The sequence below is a fragment of the Agelaius phoeniceus genome, chromosome 6 (genome assembly GCF_051311805.1).
Source record: "Agelaius phoeniceus isolate bAgePho1 chromosome 6, bAgePho1.hap1, whole genome shotgun sequence".
Taxonomy (NCBI): domain Eukaryota; kingdom Metazoa; phylum Chordata; class Aves; order Passeriformes; family Icteridae; genus Agelaius; species Agelaius phoeniceus.
The window spans coordinates 53,393,909-53,417,340 of record NC_135270.1 but is presented as its reverse complement, the minus strand read 5'-3'; the positions used below and the strand labels follow the sequence as shown (position 1 = coordinate 53,417,340).

At 37.9% G+C, this 23,432-nt stretch overlaps 1 protein-coding gene across 3 annotated transcripts in view; it reads right to left on the bottom strand.

Annotated features, from left to right (window-relative positions):
- Positions 1-23,432, bottom strand: part of TECPR2 (tectonin beta-propeller repeat containing 2) — a 43,256-nt gene that overhangs the window by 14,906 nt on the left and 4,918 nt on the right. For 2 of the 3 annotated variants that reach the window (XM_077180717.1, XM_077180718.1), the window contains 16 exons: positions 22,215-22,499; positions 21,973-22,101; positions 21,418-21,549; positions 20,322-20,479; positions 18,826-19,138; positions 17,888-18,020; positions 16,145-16,606; positions 14,539-15,539; positions 12,952-13,135; positions 10,973-11,146; positions 8,678-8,858; positions 7,098-7,239; positions 5,642-5,882; positions 4,815-4,904; positions 3,733-3,966; positions 7-155 (listed from right to left, as the gene is read on the bottom strand). In XM_077180717.1, the coding sequence (XP_077036832.1) occupies positions 7-155; positions 3,733-3,966; positions 4,815-4,904; positions 5,642-5,882; positions 7,098-7,239; positions 8,678-8,858; positions 10,973-11,146; positions 12,952-13,135; positions 14,539-15,539; positions 16,145-16,606; positions 17,888-18,020; positions 18,826-19,138; positions 20,322-20,479; positions 21,418-21,549; positions 21,973-22,101; positions 22,215-22,448 (3,957 nt within the window). In that variant the 5' untranslated portion in view covers positions 22,449-22,499. The remainder of the gene's footprint in view (positions 1-6; positions 156-3,732; positions 3,967-4,814; positions 4,905-5,641; positions 5,883-7,097; positions 7,240-8,677; positions 8,859-10,972; positions 11,147-12,951; positions 13,136-14,538; positions 15,540-16,144; positions 16,607-17,887; positions 18,021-18,825; positions 19,139-20,321; positions 20,480-21,417; positions 21,550-21,972; positions 22,102-22,214; positions 22,500-23,432) is intronic. The other variant, XM_077180719.1, reaches the window with a different exon arrangement.

The following is a 23,432-nucleotide window of genomic DNA, read 5'->3' as shown; positions in this document are numbered from 1 at the left end:
TTTTACCTGTATGGGTGGCTCAATCATTATCCAGGCAGGAAGCATCAAACTCGGGTTAAGAGGTTGAGTTCCTACACGGAAATAAATGCCACCATTGGTGTCACAGGCCCAAACATGCTGATTTCCACAGGTCAAGCTGATCAGCTTTACACCACCTAATAACAAAGAGATTATTAGCAACCTGGCATTTTCCTTTCAAATTCAGCTAATAATCACAACTGGTATTTAGACTTCATTGTATTAAACAAGCTTTAGTCACATAAAAATGATTAGAAGTTAATACAACTTGTGGGAGAATAAAAAAAAATTGCTGGATACAATGAACAAAACCAACAGGTAGTACATATGTGAGAAATTTCTCTTCTAAACCTAAAAATAAAAGTCACAGGAGAGTGCAATTTCTAAAGCACATTATAAATACTCTATTCCAATAACCAAATTCAAGCAGGGAACCATTCCATGACAAATGTTATCAGTGCCTAGACAAACTTTCACATGACCTAATGTGAACTCTTCTCTGTAGCTGGCCTTGCTTGGAGACTTTTAAAGGTGTCAATCTGGTAACTCAGCCAGCAAAGAACATTCCTAACAGCAGCAGCATTTCAAAAATATGAGAGCATATGGGTTATGCATTTCAGTGTTAACATACCAGTGTCACATCTGTAAATAAAGGAACTGATTTTCAACTGGATTTATACTCACCACTGTACATATTTATTACACCAATCTCCAATGTGCAGCAGTATTTTAACCCTGTCACCACCATAAAAACAAAGCTGCCAAATAAGTGTGTGTTGGAATTTTGGCATGGTTAGTTTTTGGGTTTAGTCTAAATTCCTGCAAAGACAGTAGAGATGCAAACCTGGTACTTTAGACCAAAAAGAACTGCTAGTTAACTGTCTACTGAAACTCTTACTCTTTCAAAATAACTTTAAAAGAGCCACATGATGTAATGTATCTAACATTTGATTTCCTTTTTTCACCCCATGTTGGAGAAAACAAAGCTAAGTCATGGAAAACAAGTTCCAGAGAAAGTGGGACCCAAGCAGTACAGATCCACTACAGAAGGAATGCTCTGGTCAGATTCCAAACTAAAACTCTAAAATTAGGCCTTGCTGGTTGACTGAACATGCCAGTGCTGCTTGGGATATCCCATTCTTGGTAACAGTTCTGTTTTCAGGGATGTGAAATTTGGCAACAAATCCTTGTAAAGTGCATCAGACACAGCATTCCTTAAAGAGGGGCGTGGAATTTTATCCCACAGAGTGCAAGTTCAAAGTATTTATTGCTGCAGAATGCAATATTCCCAATTGTTAGGGCTTGCTGGTGAAAAGAACAGGAAACAACAGGACAACATAGCTTTATCTTTTAATTATCTGTAGTAAACAGATCTCATTAACCAAAATTATTTCATTTTCTGGATCACAGGAATAGAAATCAACCTATCTCATCCAAAAATTTCCTTTAACCAGACCGCTTCATATAAAAACCAAAATGACAAACAAAAACTTCTACTGCTTGGGATGAGAACATCTATAGCAATTTTCTTTTGTAGACAGAGACTTGACTTTGAGCTGCAAAGCCAAAATCTTACTTAAATCTTACTTACTTGTTATTCCTTCTAAAAAAATATGCCTCAAAGCAATGGCTTTGTCACATGATACCTCAGCTGTCCAAGTGCTCTGATCCAGACAAGCATCAGGCACTCAAAGATGGAATCACATATCACCTACCCAGCAGAGCTGGTATTATTTAGGTCTACAGTACAATTTGATATTCAAAAACACAGCCTTTATGTAAATGTTTTGGGGTTTCTCCCTCCTCCCACCTACCATTTGTATCTTAGGACAAGGTCATGTTAACTACATTCACCAACTGTTTTAGAGCAAGTAGCATGAACCAGCAGCATTGTTTATTGTTAAAACCTAAAGGTCATTCTACTGTGTTTAGAAACCTTGATAGTGATAGTGGAATGCTAATCAAAATAATCTACTGGGTGCTACTCCCAGTACATAATGTAAAAGGCAAGATACTACCAACATAATAAGAATATTTCAACCTAATGCTGGTAAACCCCATCACTTCCATACAGAATTCTGAACTGCACTTTAGAGAAAGTTGCTCCCACCCCACCTGCCCTCTGCAGTCATAGTCCTAATGTTTCTGGAGTAAACTTAAACATACACTTGGCACAATAACAATAACTCTCCAATTCTTTCAGCCTCATTAGAACAAATAAAGGCTTTTCTATTATAGCCATGGATATGCACCTTGTCAAGCAGTGATGTACCACATGCAATTAAATGGAAAAAAAATGTCTAAAACATTTTCACGTTTCAGTGCTAACCCACAGTGACAGGTACAGTGGAGTGTTTCAGTATTTCCTGGCCTCAAATCTCTTCTATGCCACCACCATGTGCCAGAGCTGACAGGAACAGCTGAATGTAAAGGTTGAATTTCTGAACTGCTGAAGTTCACAGGCCAGGTATTACAGGCAGCTAACACCAATTACACTGATTTCCTGTATGAATTCTTCTGAGATTTTCAGACAATGACTAGAAGTTACTTATTTTCTCAGTTAAACAGTTACTGTCTAAACTGCTAGAAAGCAGTGGTTCATGAAAAGAGTTTCAAACCACACTAAGGAACATGAGAAGGACAAAGTGGCCAAATCTATCCTGTAGGTCAGTAAAAGGCATCAGTGTTTAAAGTATGGTATGATGAGTGATTTGAAACCAAATCATCAGGTCTGAAAAATAACTGGTGTACAGCTGAAAAACAAGTTAATTTTAAAAGACACGGTTTATAATTTTTCCAGGAAGTATTATAAACTATACACTAAAATTGTACACGAGACCTAAACTCTGCCAGCTGTGTCTGCCTTTCCTTAAACCTCAAGTTAAAATTGCTTGTCTGTTATCAAACCAGTCATGAACACTGCCATCACAAATGGAAAAACTGCAAATCAGTTCAATTATTTTTAAAATGGTGAGAGAATGGTGCACAGTCCCAATTTCCTTTCTCTTTACCTGAAAGAGGTGTGCAGATTAGCACCAATATAAGAATGTTCTAACAGTCAGACTATTAAACAAATAAATCTGATGAGAATACTACTTATGAAGGTGGCAAATAACTTGGTTATCCCAGAGCCAAACTCCAAACTGTGATTACATTTCAATGATCAAATCATGGTCAAGCACCTGAGCAAATGAAAAGAGCAGTTAACCAGCATCACATTCTAAGCATTATGCTGAATGTTTACATCACTATAAATCTCTACATAAGTGCTATGAGCTGCATCACTCATGAATGATTCACTCTTGGAGCATAATTCTTCCTTGGCAGGAGTTAAAAATGTGTTTAGCCATAAAATTCAGACGTTTGTGCCCCAGATCAGGTGACTATGGCTGCACTGAGGTATAAGAGCCAGCCTAGTTAAAGCTGCTGGAGCCCCTGCACAGCACGGTGTCAGGCAGAGCCACTTCAGACTGACCAACACAAGATGCACTAAACACACACCAAGTACCTTGCAAACAGGAATCTTCTTGTCTCCTGGAAAGGGCTAAACAGAACACTCTTTGAAAGCCACATCTGTTCCTGATATTTTACAATCACCTGTCAGTAGGCACTATTTAATCCAGTAAATGTTATGTTCTACATCAATAAACTGAAAGATACTTCTGGAAAATATGGTGCGCTTAAGAGACAATCTACTCACTAAAAATGTCCTACCTAGTTGGGAGAGATCCAGTTTTGTCCAATGCATCCCTGTTGGGCAGCTGGAGGAAAGTGTTCTGATAAATATCTGCCCTAGACTATCCAAGCCCCAGATGGCATCCTGGCAGGCAGAGTAGTGCACCATCTCAGCCTCCGGTGGCAGCTGCACCGTAGAAGGACGAAAATGAGGATTCTGATCACTGACACAAAACAGATCCTTGTTGCTTTGGCACAGCCACAGAAAGCTTCCTATGGAAAGGACACTTCTGTTATTAAAATAGTTCCTAATCCACTCTGAGAAAGCTTACACATCTACTTTTTCTGAAACAAAATTAACAGTACATTTGAAGGCAAAACTAAAGCTTCTTGGCTATGCTCACAGGGTAAGGCTTTGAAGTACAAATACACATCCTAAGCCCTTATTTAGGCACTTAAATACTCCATTTCTCAAATAAAGGAAGTAGTAAGTGATCTCATTTGAAGAAATGTTTCATTTGAAGGAACTAATAGAGATAAGACACATGTAACAATGCACTATCACCTCTCTTTATTCTTTTGCTCTTTTATATCCTCAATAATAGCCTTTGAAAAGCAGCATTCTTTTTCAGCTCTAAACCACATTTTTGCCACTAAAGCCAGTGTACTTAGATAATGCAATTGCTAACTACTGTAATCAGCAGTTCAATTCCCTGACAGGGTCTCACTTTTACCAATAATGGGCAATTTTGCTGCAATAACTGCACTGACAGGAGAAGCACTTGGTTACTACAGGCATTTCAGCAAAGCATGCTCTGAAACTTCCAACTACAAATTCTGGCAATTCATGCTGTGGCAGTTTAGGAGGTTGCTGCTCCTGAGGACCACCCATTTCCCTGCTGGATGCCACTCCACACCAAAGGTGAGAGTGAATAATACGTTATTTTAATCTCCAGTAGTTTTACAGATATACTTCCACCCTACTTCAACTACTTTAGATCCCTGCAAACAGAAAAGACAACCAATACCCGAAGTAGTTCAGGATATTTAATTACTTACACCATCAATTCCACTCTGTTTAAAAATCAGATATTATACACCTGCAGAGTTGATTTACCAACCTTCTTTAGATGAAGCAGGGGAAGCCAACACAAAAATCCATTTTGTGGCAGAAGCAGTACCACGAGGCACAATATTATTCCAATACGTGCCTTGAAAGAAAGAATGAGTGGCATTAATAAGAAACACAGTTTTCTGTTACAGGTTGTTATTTCAAATTTAGAAGAAATTCTATTGCAATCAATTATTAAATATATTTTAGACAAGATTTTCTATGAAAATCTTTCAAGATACTGTTGGGGGGAGGGGGAAGTCTCCTCCCAACACCTATGTAAACACACAGAGAAAACTGTGAATGCAGAAGAGGATAAAGAAGAATATTAATGGTCTTCAACAGGAGACAAATTTGGTGATGAGGTGTGCTAGATGTATTGTTAGAGTTTACCTAAACAAAGAAATGTGCCAAATAAGTATTCTATTTTGAGAACTGTAGCAAGAAAAATAAAGCAATCTCTCTATTAGCACTATAAAACCATAACACTGGTGTCTTGCACAGTCACACTGATCATGAGCCAGACTCCACTGTGCAAGATAAAATAGCTTCAGCAGCTTAAGATTGCCTTATCCCAGAGAAGAGACAAATGTAGGTGTTAAAAGCAGTACCTTGTGCACAGTTCACTGGTTGACAATGACTTTTCCATGAAAAATATTTCCCTTTAAATGAGAAAGTATTTAAGACCAAATGCTAATGAATAATTTAATTTAATTTTTAAACAAGTTAAAGCTGCCCTGACTTGCCATGGGTAATTTCTGTGGTGACAGAATTTAGTTAGTTATTTCCTTCTATTTAATATTCTTAACTTAAATTAAGATGCAAAAGCACACCAACCTACTAAGTTTCCCTTTGCTACATGGAATTCATTTTTGCCTGAAGAGATCCAGACTCCACTGCCATTGACTCCAAGGAGGCTGGGCTGACACTGAAGCTGCTGTGACCAAAATGCCATTCTTAGCTTGTCAGCCACCTTCTCCACAGGTGCCTGAGCTGCTGTTGCCACTGTGTGAGTTGCCTGGATGATGGTCTGGAACAGGCTGCACTGGTCAAACACTACATAATCAGTGATGCTTACCTGGAGGAAAAAAGAGAAAAAAAGTGCTCTTGATAATTAGTTAAACTCTGGGGTGAACTGCACGATCTTTCACCAGAAGGTTTTTTAGAATTCAAAGTGTAGGAAAGGAAAAATAAAAATTGTACATTTTGAGTAATTGTCTTGCTAATAAGCCAAAATCATTATTAAATGCCAGCTTACAGCTCTTTTCTATCCAACAATCCATTTAGAAATCTGCATTTTAAATAGGCCTTTGTTTTAGGATGTGTCCCTCTAAAAACATGCCAAACTCTGTAAACTGAGAGGTAAATTTTCAATTTCCCAAAGGAAGAGAAATTTGCACAGTGTAACAATTCAAACCACATGACAAAAACTTGAATGCAATACTCCTTTGCAACTACCTCATGGACATTTTAATTCACAGTGCAGAAGGAGGTCTAAATAAGTAATTGCTCAAGTTCTGTCATGGACAACTAGGCTGGCAACACTCTGGGATACTCCTAGAAAGGAATAAAATGTCTAAGAACACAAAAAGAGCAGCAGTTTGCCAATAACCTCAAAGCCAAGCTACTCATGATGCTCCCATGCAAAAGGGGATTATACATATACATAGACCAAAATTCTTGTAACTAAGGTAGCATGTTGACAAATTTTCTGTAAGACCGTTTTTATACTCCCTTCTTCCCCACCCTTATCTCTGGAGAAAACAAGAAAAGCTGGAAGAACCAGAATCAGGAATCCTAAATCAATACCAGACAATAATTGCAATAATTGAGTTGGTTTCACCCACATGAACTGTGGCTGAAGCAAGCTGCTCCACATGCCTCAAAGAAACCTCAACTGAATGGAAAAATGTGAAACACATTCTTTTGTATGGTGACTTATTATTTATTTTTTCTAGCTGAGGAAAAGGATGGGCACTAAAAGACAAGAGAAAAGGCTGCATTCAGCAGCCAAATTTGATGCTCGGCCTCAACAGCATGTCCTATGACCTGGCAGAGCATTTCTTGTGCTCTAGAAAGCTTCTGCAATGCTGCTCTGTATGACCATGGGATGGTTTTCCTTCCCTCTTTACAGCAGACACAGAAAAGAGATTTCAGCCACAGCCACACAGAAGTTTTAATATACTGAATAAAGTGTACTATTAATTGAATTTTTTTTTAGAATCTTGTGGGAAAACAACACAAATAATCAACCCAAAAGACTAAACTGAAAGCAAAATAAAAAAATGCCTACTTGCCACCAATGGTTATCATCTCCTTGTGGTTTCTTTGAAACTATACCGGTCCTGAACCAGAGATTGCCATGGATATCCAGAGCCCATAATGTCTGTTGATCACCAAGGGTTATGCACACTGGTTCCAAAGCTTGCATTTCACTGGAAATGCAAAGAAGTAAAAATGTTAAAAACCTTAATACAAATTTGTGTTAATGGTATTTTAAGGAAGCTGATACAATGCTAATAGTTTAACATGGTTGAAATTCAGTGGGACCAAGCTAAAAAACATTTGACATTAAATTTTCAGTTATTCAGTACTTTATATTTTATTTAAGTAAAAAACATTCAACAACTACAACAAAAACGAGTCCTTCAAAGATCACTCAAGATGAGAAACTTGGATACATAACAATAAAACTAAACAAGCCCTATGTTGTTCAAGAAATAAGCAATCAAGAGCTGTGTTCTTTAAGGTTTTAATAAAACAGCTTCATAAATATATCTCTTCAACTTTCTTGACCTATTCTGAGAACAATACCTACAGTTCAGGAACCACAAAGAGAAAACTCAACTTAACTATGTGACAGAGATAAATGCTGAATTTAGGACTGTAAGTTTCCTGCATAAGTAAACGATTTTCAAGCTCAGAAAGTCAACAGGGTCAGGTGATCATATCAGACACTGAAAAGGTAGCAAACAATGCCAGTTCTTTCAGATAACCTTTCTTGATAATTTAAGAACAAATACTGACTGCCTTCTGCAATTTTAACACAAAGTCCAAGAACATGAAATGTACCTAAGGTGTAGCTCAGCAGGTATTTTCATTAAACAAACTCATTAGAGTATGAGAAATTTCACATTTGAACAAAGACACAGTAGTTTCTCAGACTGTTCAAGAACCAAATACCAGGCTGAAAGGTGGCACAAGTCAAGTTTTCACAATAGGATATTCAGAAGATAAAATCACCTGATAACAAGAACTTGAATTTCTTCCTAAACTTGCACCAGGCTGATGTCACAAGAGACACTAAATTCTACATTCTTAAAGCCAGCAGTAGAGACTCAGTGCTTTTAAGCACAGATGAACTACTGTGGGCAGAAGATCAACTACAAAGCTAAATAGCAACTACACAAAGTATTTATAAAAATCTGGGGCTGGGCAGTGCAGAAGCTGTGTGGATGGCCAAAAAATGCATACATTGAATGTCACAAAAAAAACAAAACAACAAACCTCTCAAAACTAGAGAGCTCCTTTAAAACCATTATGCCACAGATTAAAGAAGGAATATTTAATAGCAAATCATGTTGACAATCATTCTAAAGACATTTCAAAATTTTTTCTCACTCTTTAAACCTGCTTCTGTTTACGACAATTCCTTTCATTACATAGCAGCATGGATGGATGGATGGCTGGTAGGAAGGAAGGAAGTATAGACAGAGACAGCTAAAATAGATTAATCCACACACAGAACACAGATATATAGACACAGGTATATAGACACAGGAGCTCAGACAATACTTCTCCAAACATCAAGGAGCTCCAGCACAATCGTTTGTGTCGCTCAGGCTATGGCCAGCGTGTCCCAGCAGTGATTACCTGACAATGTCACTCTTCCACTGCTCGCCCTCGGGGCAGAAGCTGCGCACTCCCTCGCGGTAGAGCAGGGCGCGCTGCTCGCTCAGAGCCCACACCACGTTGTTCCTGGATGTGACCTGTGACAGTGGATAAGGGCAGTCAACCTTTACTGCTCGGGCACAAGGACGATCCACACTCAGGCCTAGAAATCAGAAAATGAGGATTGCTTTACAAACTTTGGCTATTTGCAACAAAAAGGAAAGAGATAAAGTAACTCAATAAAGGAAAATGCAGAAGGGAATCTCCTTGACATGCTAACATTTGTCATTTTATCACAATTTCCTTGAGTGACTGTTCTTTCTGTAAACTACAAATAATTTCCTCTAAAAATAAAGACACTGTACATCCTTCAACACCCTGCACAGTGCATGTTCAGTCCTGTCATTTCTGTTCCTTTTCTCCCTCTAGTGTCAGCACCAGGAATCTCCATTTATAAAAGCTCTATTAGAGCTGACAGGAGAGTCAAAGAAAAAGCCAGTAATGGAACAACTTTTGCCCAAAACATGCCAGGGAGAGAAGCAACCTGATCTGAGTAGTGACAGCAGAGTAATTACAAAAGAGCATGCCACAGTGTGTAGTACTGAAAGGAGCAGAGAGGTTCTGGTAGATTTACAGGCAGTTTGCACACATTTCTACAGCTAATCTACAGGAACATGTCTTCTTTACAATTACACTGAAGCTTGATTTACACATATGAAACTGCATGTGAAACATCTCAGGAGACAGAGCTTTTGTTTCATCTCCTCATGCTGCCAAAACCAGTATGAACAGACTCATGTGTATAATATATTCTAGACTAACAAGAACACTCATTTCTAAACCTCTGAGCACACACTTTTGTTATAAATGTTACACAAGACAGTGAAGGGGATGAAAAGATCCTGGAGCAACAATTTTCACTGGCTGCCTTTCATTAGGAAGACTGATATACTGAGAATTTATTTTTTGCATCAAAAGACAAATTTGGAAGCCTAAGAACAGCAGAATGTAAGCTGATGTAATCAAACCAATCTCTCAAAGGGAAGAAAAATATTGATTCAAACCTCCACAGAGCCCTGTATGATTAGCATCCAAAATTTACTCTCTATCACCCCTATCCATGCCTGTTGGCAGTATGCATGTGACCATGGGCAGGCCACTTGATTTCTCTAGGACTACTACACTTAATGAAAAAAAAAATTAATACAGTGTCTTTGAAACAGTGATGTGTACTTAAAATAGTTTTCTTAATCACAAAGAATTCTTGCATTGTGCTACAGTAACTAAACCTAAAAGAGAAATTACTAGAGTGCCAAAATTAAATGAAAGGTGAACAAGAATTTTGGTAGCCACTCAGACATGGTGTCCTGCCTGTATATGTCTTACACAGTTTGCCCTTAACCCAGTTCTCCTCTTCATTCACCAGTAATGCCTTCATCATGTTACTGGTAATTTTTCCTTAGTAACTCTGTGCAAACCTCATGTGCCTGAGAGTCCTTGGTACTTTTCTCCCTTAACTCCAAAACTACCATCCTTCATCCTAGCTGCTTGCATTTAGCCTGAATATTGTTTGCATAACACCTTCCAAATACATCCTCTTCTATTCACTGAAGAACTTAAAACTAAGGCCACGACTTCAAAGTTGCCACTACAATACCCCTTCTTCCAGTTTGTGCCTCATTGACATCCAGGAAGAAGGCAGCTGCAGATTCCTGCTCCACAGCCCATTCTGTTCCCCCATGGCTTTGCCTTCTCTGTCACATAAAACACATACCACTTGTCTATACTTCCAAAGCACTTCACCATCTTCTGTCTCAGAATACCTTCCTGTCATTATCAAGTGGCAACTCTTACCCTCTAGAGATCTGTGCTTTTCAAAACACAAACCATCTACTTTTCCCTATTCTGCCCACTTAAGGCTGAGTTGTTTCAGTGCACCACACCACTTTCAAAGCAAGGGTATTATTTTGATATTTTCTATAATTCCTTTCCATTTATCTCCATCCATCTCATATCTTCCCCATGCCATAAATTCTCTGTACTGTATGTACTCCACTTGGCACACACAAAACAAGTGGCCATGAACGAACTGGCTTTTCCACTCTCCTAATTACACAAAATCTCACAACTGTTTCCAAGTGTTTCTCAAGGAAAAAAGGTTTCCTTATGTCCTGGCTGTGGATAAAAGTTTATAGCAAATTGCCATCATCCCATAGACTTGAAATCTAATAATCTCAGCCCACAAAAATTCAAAGAGCCTGCAATTAATTCAGGTACCTGTTTGCAGATACAGATCTCCATTTGTTCTGATAATCCAGGCAGTGTCATCACTTAGAGCTACAAATACAGCCTGGGGTAAAGCTTCATACCAGTGTCGTTTTCCTTTTATAGTCACTTTTCCACAAGCAAAAGCTTTGTTAGTCTTCTGTTCAATCTTCCAGAGAAGAGTCCCTGTAAGAGAAGAAAAGAAAGAACATAATAGCACTCAGCAATTACTGCAACAGTCACAGGTGATGTGTTCTAGCTACACCTAAACTAATAGGAGAGGAAAAGCAAATCAAAAGCATTAAACAAAAATGCAAGTTTAAAAAGCCCTTACAATTTTTTTTTCCTAAAGCAAGACCAGAACAGTAACTGACTTCTAATATATAATAATATCTTAAAAAAAGAAAACCAAATGGAACTCCAAACGTAACTGCTGGCTTGTACCAGAACAGTACATTGTCATATTAATTTCCTTTGAATGATTCCACAAAGTTGCATTTAATTCCATTTTGCCATGCTGTGGTTAACCTGCTCCTGCATTAACACATCCATGGCAAACTGGGGATGCTAGAAACTTCCACAAATTCAGTGAAAAGCTGGGTGAGTTCCTGGAACTGAAGGATAAGAAATGCAGAAGAACAACCTTTTTGCCCAGGAAATTTGAGCCACCAACAACTGCACCCTGAAACTACCATGGGCAAATATGACACATGTCCATGCCTTTCACTTTTCTGCAGAGACCCTGCTGGACCACTTTTAAGGGTAAGACACTGAGCTGGATGAACCCACACTCTCACCTACTACAAAAACTCTCAAATTGTTTTGGCTATAGCAAAGCTCAGCTACAGATCAAATAGAATTTCTTTCTTCTTAAAACAGATAGCAAGTCTTCCTCTACAGACAGAAGGGGAGCCTGACATGTGCTTTTAGAGATGACAGGGAAGAAAAGGCAGAAGACAAAGAAATTAAAATGACTGAGAAACTTTGTATTTTCACTCCAGTCCTGGAACAATCTGGAAGGCCAAAAGCGATGCAAGTTTATAACCAAAACCTGCTTAATTTTAATCCAACATAATCCTCATTCACAACCATCCAGAACAAATGCATATGCAAATGAAGTAAAACTTCAAAGTTTTTTTCTTCAGCATTTAAAAAGAAATCAAATCAATCAACCCACGCATACACAAAGCCAGTTCTACACTTACAAGAAAAAGAACTTTAAAATTGTGAATCACAGAATGGTTTGGGTGGGAAGGGATCTTAAAGATCATCTAAGTTCCAACCCCCCTGCCAGAGCAGGGACACCTCTCACTTGACCAGATTGCTGATGGCCTCATCCAGCCTGGCCTTGAACACTTCCAGGGATGGGGCATCCACAGTTTCTCTGGGCAACCTCTTCCTGTGCCTCACCACCCTCACAGCCAAGAACTTCTATAGCTCTGCAACAAAAATCAAGGTTTTGTATAGACAAGGAGCTCTTCTCTGCCTATCACTAAACTGCTACTTGTGAAGTTCACTTTAACCAGGCAAATAACTGCATGTTGAAAACCTCCCAAAATGTAATGTGAACCTGCTAGACAGCCACTTAAACTAGAACATGGGATGCAGAGGTAGAGAAGATGCAGTCATATAACTGTGACTATTTAAAAAAAAAAACAAACAAAAAGAAATCCAAACCAACACACTAATTTCACATAAAACAAGCCTTAAACAACCAAGTTTCTCAAAGTAATTGATTTGGAAAAAAAACCAAACAAAAAATAAACTGCCTATGTGGAAATAACATATGCACTCAACTATATAGGTAATCTCATAAAGATGACAAGTTACATCTAATTAAATAATAACTGATAACGAAAAAAAAAAACCCACAAAAACCAAACAACCAAAAAACAAAAACAAAAATAACCAAAAACCAAAACCAAAGAAAATGCCCAAGTCTATCCAAGCTTTATATTTACAAGGCAACAGTGCAGCAGAAGCCAACCTACCTGAGGGGGAAACTGCCACTTGCTGGACCCCATCCTCAAACTTCTGCCAGCGCAGGCCGGCCGCAGGAAGGGCACTGCAGTACAGGCTGCCCCGGTAGTCCAGGCACCAAATGTATTTTTCTGAGACAACCAGGCTCAGGATGCCATATCCAGGGCCAGAGTATCCCATCCAGCTCTCTGCAAACTAAAAACTGTAGAGTCAGAACAGTGTCAGGTGTCTTCCAAGTGTATAAGAAAACGAGTATATAAGAAGAGCAGCTCCCACGTTTTGATTTTAAAAAAGCTAAACTAAAAGCTAAGTACTTAAGTACTTTAATTAATGATTAAATTTGCCTTGTGTAAAGTAAAACTACATCTGTCACTCTTCTCTAAGGCTGTATGTGCACAGTGAGACTGTTTAAACAACAGATTTAGAAAAAAAATAAACCCCTCCACCCTGTCATCCAGCTCCACAGAGGGAATATATAAAAATGTACAGTCTGCCTGTAGTTCAGGAAATTATTCATTGTCTAGGAAGTGATGAGCAAAGGGAACAAAGCTGAAGGGCAGAGACAGCTGAATATCCAACTCTGGTACTCTCTGTATGGTAAAGGAGCCATATCTTGCACAAATCTGGTTTACAGCCTGTTCTCTTAAATTTTGATTACTTCCATGAGGTGAACTCAACCACTGCATGTATCAGCAGAGGAGGTTTCTGAACATGACAGAGTGTAAGAATACCATAACCTGAAACAAAAATCTTCTGCACTTTGGGTTGCAGTTGTCAGTAGACAGGACACCAACAACTTATAACTCAACCTTTATGAGTTAGTATTTGGTTGATCTCAATACAAGGCTGTTACAGATCTAGAAGAAACAATTCCCCCACCCTACAAGAACTGCATTTCCTTCTTAAGACTTCTGCTAAAAGTCACAGTGATTCTGTCAATTTTGCAGATTTTACAATTAACTTTAGTACTTCTTTTCTATAGTATCTATGAGGATTACCCACAAATAACTATGAAGGAAAGAGGGATAACAGAAGAAGGAAACTGTCAACATTTTAACAGTACTAACTACTGCTGGCTAGGGGGCAAAGACTAATCCTTATTCTGAGTATTTAGAGGTAAAATAATCCTTAAGCAGAAGCCAGCCATGTGAGATAATTAGCATTAATTCTTCAGGAAGTCAGCTGAATTTGGGAACAGCATCATGCAGAATTTGGACTACTGGAGAGCCAAACAAGCAGCAGCCTCTGAGCGTGACTGGGTTTTACAGTTCACTCTTTAATGGATGGGTTTCTAACAGCATTTTTGTTGAGCTGGGAATAATACAGCCAGAACAGCTTCTCTGCATTGCAAGCACACATCACCCATTTTGAAGTCAGATACATCACATTTTTTAAGAGTTACAACACACACTGTTGTTTGGCTTTGTATTTTACTTGTGTATTGAATCAAGTAAAAAAAATTGCTCTCCTAAAGATGTAAAGGACAGTAATTACAGGAATATTTCTTTTGAAAAGCAGGAATTGCAGTAATTGCAGGAATGTTTCTTTTTGCTTCTTTTTAAGGTTAAAGGTACTTTAATTAAACCAAAAAGAAATACCTGATCAGATTTTAACAGCACCGTTTCATCTAGGCTTATCTTGGCTACATCCTGTGCACCAGGCACAGCACCAACTTCAGGCATGCTGGTCTCTGAAGATGAATATGGTAATCCATGTCCATAAATATCCTCTTCATCACTTGAGGCAGATTTTTCAGTCCTACTTTCATGAGTGTCTGCTACCCTTTCAGCAGTGCTAGTACTACATTTAGCTTTGATTGCACTTTCAAAATTCCACCCAGAAATGGAACAGTTATCTGAATGAACATTGTCAGAGATGTCACAGTGGAGTGCAGAAGGGTCTGACAGAGCACTGTGGATTAGAGACAGCTGTTGTTGGTCTTCCTCACCAGTTTCATCAATTTCCTTTGGTGTCAGAGATGTCTGGACACCAAGTATACTGTCACATTCCAAAAACATCTGGTCTGTAAGGTCTGCATCTTCAGAAGATTTTTCAGTATCCTGCAGCTTCATTTTATCCAAGTCTTCATCTATTTTACACAACGTAGGAAAATCCTGCTCCTCCTCCTCCTCCTGGCTCAGCTTTCCAGGACAGCATTCACTGCTTGCAGAAACCACACCACCATTACATTCACCACCAACACTGCTTGTCAAGTCTTCTGTGAGCATCACAGGAGATGCAGATGTCAAAGTATCTATAACAGCTGAAGTACCCATGCCACTGTCACTGTTTGGAAGTTTCTGTAAATCAGCCACATCTCCATTTTCTTCATTAATTAGTACATTTGCTAACTCAGGAGACTGCAGGACACTGAAAGTTTCTGAACCATTATCTTCTTGCAAGATTGTATGGGACTCCATGCTGAACATACTTTCCCGATCTGGAGATCCAGTACTCAAATGATCAATGCTGCCACTCATTATGCTGGAAGTCATGGAAAAGGAGTCTGCATTCAAGGAATGTGGACTGTCACCAGAAAGCTGACGCTCATAAATGGGTGTGCCTTCCAGAGAGCTGTGGTTTCTCCTTGTCCCACTTTCTGTTATCACACACACACATGAAAAAGAAGGAGAAAAGTAGTATTAATAAAATCTATTAAAGCCCAGTGCCAAGCAAAAAATTAAAATAATTTTTAGAACTGGGGAAGAACAAAGCTAAATCTAAATTTTAACCATAATGATTTTTTTTCAACTTTAACATTAAATGATACATATAAAGCCAAAAATGTCTTAATACAGTAAACAATTAAAATAATTGAGCTCACACTACTTCATGAAACTAAAGAGGATGGCTAAGAAAGACACTGCCAAATATCCTGAATAGGATGAATAGATATTACACAATTCCAACATAAAACTGGACAGAGAGTCCACTGTGTGGTCCCATTAACAAATACATTAGAACTCAAAGCATGTTTACATAAAGCAAAGCAAAAGAAATAAACTCCAAACAGATCTAAAAAGACTTCATCAATTTATCACTTTTAAAGGAGATTTTCATCTTAAACAGAAATGGCCCACCACAACCCCTCACCCATTTCAGAAGCACAACACCACAGTATACAGGAAACCTGCCCAACACAGGCTCTTCCATGTAATGTGCTCTAACAAGGTGCAGTGTCAGGGAAAGTTCTGCTCCACCTACCCTGTTTCTTCTTTTTTTTCTTTTTCACCTTAATTGGCTTTACAATAAGTTCTTGATCAAAATCTTCAGAGCTGATGGTGCTGAACCGTTGTGAAGAAGGCTGACCTTCCCTCTGAGCTTCTGGAAGTTGGTCTGCACACAGCAGAAAGCTCGAGCCACTGTCCACGGAGTTCACAGAGCTGCTCCTGCTCCGGGATTCACTCACTACAGAGCAGCCCCTTCTCCTGCCTTCACTGCTCAAGTCTCCCACTCTATCAAAGCTTTTCTCTGATAGTGTTGGAGTTTCCAGATCATCTTTCACCAAAGAAGTGCCATTTTTATCACCAGTAACTGAAGGAGAAGTAACCATTTTTCTTTCTGTTTCCACTGAAGGGCTGGATGATACAGATGATACAACTGATGACGGGGTCAGCAATTTAGGACTTGTATCTGTTAAAGGATTTGACAGTTTTGAATTCACATCTGAAATTGTCCAAGAGAAAAATAAAAGTATAGATACTAGTTCAAGTATAAATACTAACATCAAGTGAGTAGGGGCATAATTTTGGAGAGTATTGAATGAAAAGAATATTTATGAAAAAAAAGTCTAAGCTAACAACATTTAAAAATAAATACCTGTGCACATGCACACACACTGTAAACTCCCTGCAAATCAATCCATAAGAAAGCACTTCCCCCAAACCCTCTATCAAACTTCTATTAGCAAAATTCTGAATTTATGTTTATATAAAAAGAATAGTACAGGTCTGCAGCTTGGAAGATCCAATTCTATCACACACTGAAGTGCCATCCTATATCTTTAACTTCTTCATTCAAATATTTGGTAGCTTGAAAAAGAAATCTAGGAAAATTACCAGACAAATCATTGCAGTGATTAGCAGAAAATACACTTCTAAAGGCTCCTTTCAAACTATACTTGAAAGTTGAAATTAAAATAACAAACAGTCTCTAGAAGTTTGTGAGTAAAGACCTGCCTAAATGACTAAAGCTATTGCCAACATTCAATGACAAGAAAGTTAAATTCTCCACCACTGAATGAGACTTTATAGCACATTTATTAGCATTTTGCTAAAACAAAGCTAATATGGAGTAATTAAATGCATTAGTAGTCCCTTTTAAAGAGTTCTAGTAACATAAATATTTAACTCAGATGGCAACAAGTATGAAACAGTCTAATTATTTTTGGAATTTTAGTGAGTGTTCTTTGGATGTATTTGCCAATCCTTTCTTTTTCATTGCTGGGAAGGCTGAGATTTCCCCTGGAACGTGGCTGGTGACAGGTGGCACAGAATCAACGTATTCAGCTGTTGAGACTGATCCTAAAGGGATAACCATGATCAGGAATCCAGACTGCTTCAGCATCATGGTTCAGAATGAGCTCTCAAATGCACAGATTAGAGATGCCTCGTTAGGTTAATGCTGATCCTCTCTCCAAAAAGGCAAGCATATTTAATTTCTTAATGCCCCCATTCTCACTGCAGCCAAAAGAGAAGCTCAGATAAGCAGATAAACCAGATCTCTAAATATAACCTATCAGAACAGATGAGTAACTCTACAGGACCTGGCAGGTTTTTGTAACAATCTGAAGGGATTTGCCTGAGGTTTGATGTGTTTCAGTTTTGTTGGTTTTGGTTTTTTGTTATTAAAAAAATACAATAGGCACCATGTTCCATGAGGTACACACTAATTTATGCATACTAAACTTACTAATTTCTACATAGTAAACTTACTAATTATACAAACCTATTGATGACACTCCTTCAGGTCTATTTGAAATCCTTATTATGTCTCTATCTCCCTTTAAGAGAAAAATCTCATTGTTGGTACAGGACACAGACACAATATCACCATATCCTTCCAAGCCACCAATCAAAGCCTGCAAAGAGTCAGCAGAGAAAGAAATAATTGGCCTTAGATTAACAGAGTGTTTGCACAACGTGGTACTCTTAACAAAAGCGTTCTCTGGATTTTAATCAACAAAAACAGTAGAGGCTAAAGATTTTTATCTTATCGAAAAAAGAAAACAGAAAAAAGAAACAGAAAAGAACTCTTTAATCATGATGCAGCTCCATTTTTATACTAATTTAAATTCCACAGATCCATTCTTTGTCCAACTAAAGGCAACTAAATATAACAACTTAAGCAATATACAATTTGGTGGCAGAAGAGTGCCACAGTATGAATATTTAATATAATTTAGACAAAAATATACTAGCTCGTATCCACATTCATATGCATTTTTAAGACAACAAAATAGCTAACACTTCACTGTATACCAAATAAAAGCTAATATGTCTTTTTTTTCAGACACCAGCAGTCATAGAAGAGAAGAATAAATAGTTCCAGGCACATTTTATAGGCCTAAAATATCTTCTTGCACTAATTCCTAGACTATGGGTTTCTATATGTTTCACTAAGCATCAGAATTAATTATGATGTTAAAACCTTAACTGAAAGCTTTACATATATGTAATTTTCATAAACAACATACTGAGCTATTTGGTGAGTATATCATTGCAATGACAACTTGAGAAAGGAGACAATAAATATTCTTTTTTTTGGTTTTAAATAGGGATTTAAAACTATCACAGCCATAGAATGTATAACCAAAACAGAGTCTCATGGCATAGCATGAACAAAAACAAGGAAGAAACAAAATATGCAGCCAAAGATTTATCTACCTGGTTCACAGTGTCTAGTAAATAGATGCTGTATTCATTCCAGGTCAGCACCCATCCTTCTTGGAAAAAGCATGAGACAAGCCCAAGGTGTTTCTCTGGAGAGCTGTAACTTCCTCTGTCAGGTGGTTCTAAACGAGGATACAGTTCAAAAGTTTTTATTCCTCCAGCAAATACATCTTTCAATATGAATGTGGCCTGAACAGTGCCATGAACATCAGATTTCCACAGACGAAGCCCAGGTCTGGCAGCAAATAGTGTCAAGTCACTCTGTTTACACAGGCCAGGTATAAAACATGCTCCAAATCTGCCAGTGCTAAAATGCAAAAGAATTGATTTTAAAAGCTATATACTCAACTTTGAAACAATTTAAAAATTAATGGCACAAATTCACAAATTATCAAAAGTCTTTGATTAAAATATTCAGTCAAACATCTGAAATACAAATTTACTTACAGTAAGACAAGAGCAGTAATTCCAAATAAAAAGTTTCCCCTCAGCTTTGAATGTCAGACACTACATCAACAAAGCAAGTTAAATGACTCCTCCTAATAAGCTTCATAGCCTTAATGACACTCTTCCTGTCTCAAAAAGATCTACTATGCACTCTTCCTTCCCCCAGAATTTACAAAAAACAAGCAAAACACTACAAACTAATGCTAAGGAACTGGCAGCCTTTACTTGCAAGAAGCACAGAACAGACCCCAGCTGTTAAACCCTTCATTTCACAGAAACACCATTGCTATCATCCAAGAAAACCCTTCACATATAAGATGAACCTTGGTACTCCTCCTAATATTCATAGCCCTGAAAGATACATCATAAACCATCTTTCAAGGGTAAATTTCCTCTCCTTAAGAGAAACAGTCAGTCATGCTGTTCCATGGCTGGGTTCCCTCTTCCTTACTTGAGAGGGATTACAGAAGAGGAGATGTCAAAGCCACAAAAGAGGTTCCTAGTCTTCAACTCAAATTTAAGTGCTTAATATACATTCTCCCATATGTATATTAAGCATACACATACGCACTTATACACTGAAGTGAGTTAACTTCAGTGTTAATATACATTAACACTGAAGTTAACTCATTTCAGTGTATAAGAAAAAACAGGGATGATGACTTGGTTTTTGCATTAAATATTACATCACCCACTAGACAGACTTGATTGCAATGCCTGCTCACTGCAAGTCACAGTAAACAAAGAGGGACTGCAGGGGAAGTTTGGCAGTGTTTTCAGTTTAAAAAATGAGAAAACATCTTAAATATTTTTGCCTAATAGTGCCTTGAGAATATGATCGTGATATACTTGCAACCACATACTTTCTAAATAGGTATAATTGTCATTTCATGATTTCATGTTCAATCCCACACAGCTATGGTAACCAGCTTTTTATGAGCAGACTGCTGTGTTGTATTAATTTTACTGCCTAGATCACTCTGTCTGTAATTCACTTGCAAGAATTAATAGATGAGCCTGCATCAGGATTTTATGAGGGTTACTTTTTTCTGGGCTGTGTTCCAACTTGGTTGACGGATTTCTCTTCTGTGTAAAAAAGCAGAGTCCGCTGTAAAGTAGAGACAAGCAGCACCTTCTGGTTGTAATCCAGCTGGACAATTGAAGATGGCTCTTCCAATACAAGGCTGGAGTTGCAAATACCCTTTCAAAGACACATACACAATTCACAAGAGTTAAACCTTCCTAAAAATGCAAGGTGGTAACTAACAATTCAAAGAAATTTATGAGCCCAAAGAAAAAAAGAAAAAAAAGAAAAGAAACAAAAAGCTTTTGAACTCCTGTTGCATGAAATTCAATTAATGAATATAGACTTAACTTATGTAGGCAAGAGGAGAGTTAGATTGTGTGTGACACACTATGAAATGTAGTTTCTCTTGGAATACTAGCTAATACACTTCTCTTGAAATCAACAGAATCTTTAGGAACTTTAGGACACATTTTCTTCCTTCTTCCCCACTGCCAGCTCATGCCTTGCTGAGACAATCATTACTTTTGGTGGTTTCTGTCAAACCAAATTGAGGGACAGTCACAGGTAAATCAGATGTTGTTTAAACTTTTCTCCCATTTAAAAATTCAAGTTAGCATTAGATTTGTTGACATTTCAGGTCTGTATTCACTAACAAGATGTGAGAAAAATTCCATTGACTGGTAACATGCCACTCAGCCAGCAGCACCCAAATGTTACTTTCATTCTACACTCTAGACTGAGATGCTGAACAATTCTGGGAGAAATACTTCACCAACAGAGCCACATCAGTCAAAAATACCCCTTTCCAAACAAAAGAGAAAGCACTGACTGAAAGCTGAAGAAAGATTTGATAGATATTTCATGAAAAATGAGAAAGATCACTACTTCTTTTATAATGCATTACATTTTAAAAATCATAAGGCAGTTCTGAAGGATATCCAGTGGTTGCCTTGCTGGGTGTGCACACACTGGGCCAAGTGTACACATATCAATAAAGCCATCGAACTAAACACATAAGACTGAGCAATTAAGTAACTGCTGAATATTTAAACACACAAGCATCCTTTCAGAAAGTGCAAATGTGAATTAAGGTCCCTAAAACAAATGCTCACCTGGTCTAGGTCTAGTGCAGAGTAGACAATCTTTCCTTTGTCATCTCCAGAAAATAATTTCATTCCATTGGGACTCCAAGCTAAAGCTGTAATGCTACTTTTGTGGATGCCAGCAACATCAAATCTGCGAAGCTGTGAAACAATAACAAAGCAGTAGAAGAATGAGCTGAAGAGAAAATGGATGCACAAAGCCTACTAAGTGACTCCTAACTGGTTTAACTGGAGATCAAGTACAAAAGTGCAGGTTCTTCTAAAGTTTATTTAGCACAGAAAACCCATAACAATCCAAAACTCCCCTCCACCAAAGAGATCAGCCAATCATTACACATGAGAAATCTTTCAGAAACATATTTGATTAAGTACAGCTTTCGTAATGCAAAGCATGCTTTAATATTATTGTTTTTCAAGGTTAACATATGAAGCCTAAAACATATTCACAGCTACTTCATCAGGCAAGACTGGCTGGGTGTAACTCTTACAAAGGATCATGGTAACACTGTACTAGAACTGGCCATACTAGAGCTCACAGAGATTTAAGCAAATGAAAATATTTACCTGTTTGTTCCTTCCAGGTAATGAAGACACAAGCTGGAAAACTGCAACCCGACCTGAGGCTGTGCCAACAGCAACCAGATCATCAAAACAACTCAACAGCTTTACAAAAGTTATAGATTCACACCTCCCCTGTTGAAACAAACCATACAGAGAAGTCACAAGTTAATGAGACACCAACAGAAAGCTCAGTTCTGAGCATCTCAGCTTCATCAGAAGAGACAACAGTAAAAGCTAGTAGTTACCTCAAAGTTATATTTTTTCATCTGGTTTATATGTCTGCAGTAGAGATAAAGCATTCCAATGCTGCTCCCCACAGCAATGTAGTCTCCATTGGTATCAAGTGCTGTCAGGTAAACCACAATGGAGCGAAAGCCTTTCTGGATCTTTGTAGGAATGGCATTGAGGAGATAATACAAGGGACAAAATTCCTTAAATATAACTGGTGAAGCCACAGATGCCATAGCAAGGATTTTCATCAGCAATTTTAAGGCTGAAATAAATACATCTACAGGACCACATAAGGAAATCTGAAAGACAAAAGCAAAAGACGTGTAATTGACTTGTGTGGAGAGAGTAAAAGGGTAACAGCCACAATCTAGCAAAAAAGAAGAAAAAGAATTTCAGATTTTTCTGAGATTTTGCTTTACATAAACAAAAAGCAAGTTAAACTCTTGTAGTGAATGTAACCTATTCTTAGAAGAAACATTTTTTTACCAAAAAGTGTATTCCTTAAGTTCAGCTAACATATAAGGATGTATGGTAACCACTAAATATGGGAAAACCACTTTTTCTTGGTGGTTATTCTCAGCAAGATTTTGGTGGCTATTCTCAACAAATTCTCAGCAAGATTTTGCTTTGCATAAAGAAAAAGCAAACTAAATTCTTCTAGTGAATGTAACCTATTCTTAGAATAAACTTTTTTTTACTAAAAAGTGTATTCCTTAAGTTCAGCTAACATATAAGGATGTTTGATAATTACTAAATATGGGATAACCACCTTTTCTTGCATCTGTAAATTTGTCAAAGTTGAGTTGGAATGCAGTGTTTCTTTTCATCTGCCTTGTGAAAAAACCATAAGGACTCTCACACTGAACAATCCATGTGATGTATTTCTTCATCTTTCTGCAGCCTCTACCCTCAATCCAACCAGTGCCCAAGAGCCTGGGATATTACAGGGTTGTAAGATCAAAGCAACAAAGCAGCATTTGTGCTCCACTCCTTAATGCCCCTCAGCCCAAGAAAAAACACAGCTGAGAAGCAGTTCAGCTAGAGCTACATCTGCTATACATTCAAAGAGCAACCAAAAAATTAGAATAATGTGGGAAGAAAGGGGTGAGTAAAAACTTAAAAACTCCTATTTTGACAGACACAGGAAAATATCCATGTAGCAACTGAATTTAGAAAGATAAGGAGCAAACAGGAAAAAAGTACCATATGTCCAGGTTTCCTTTTATGGATAA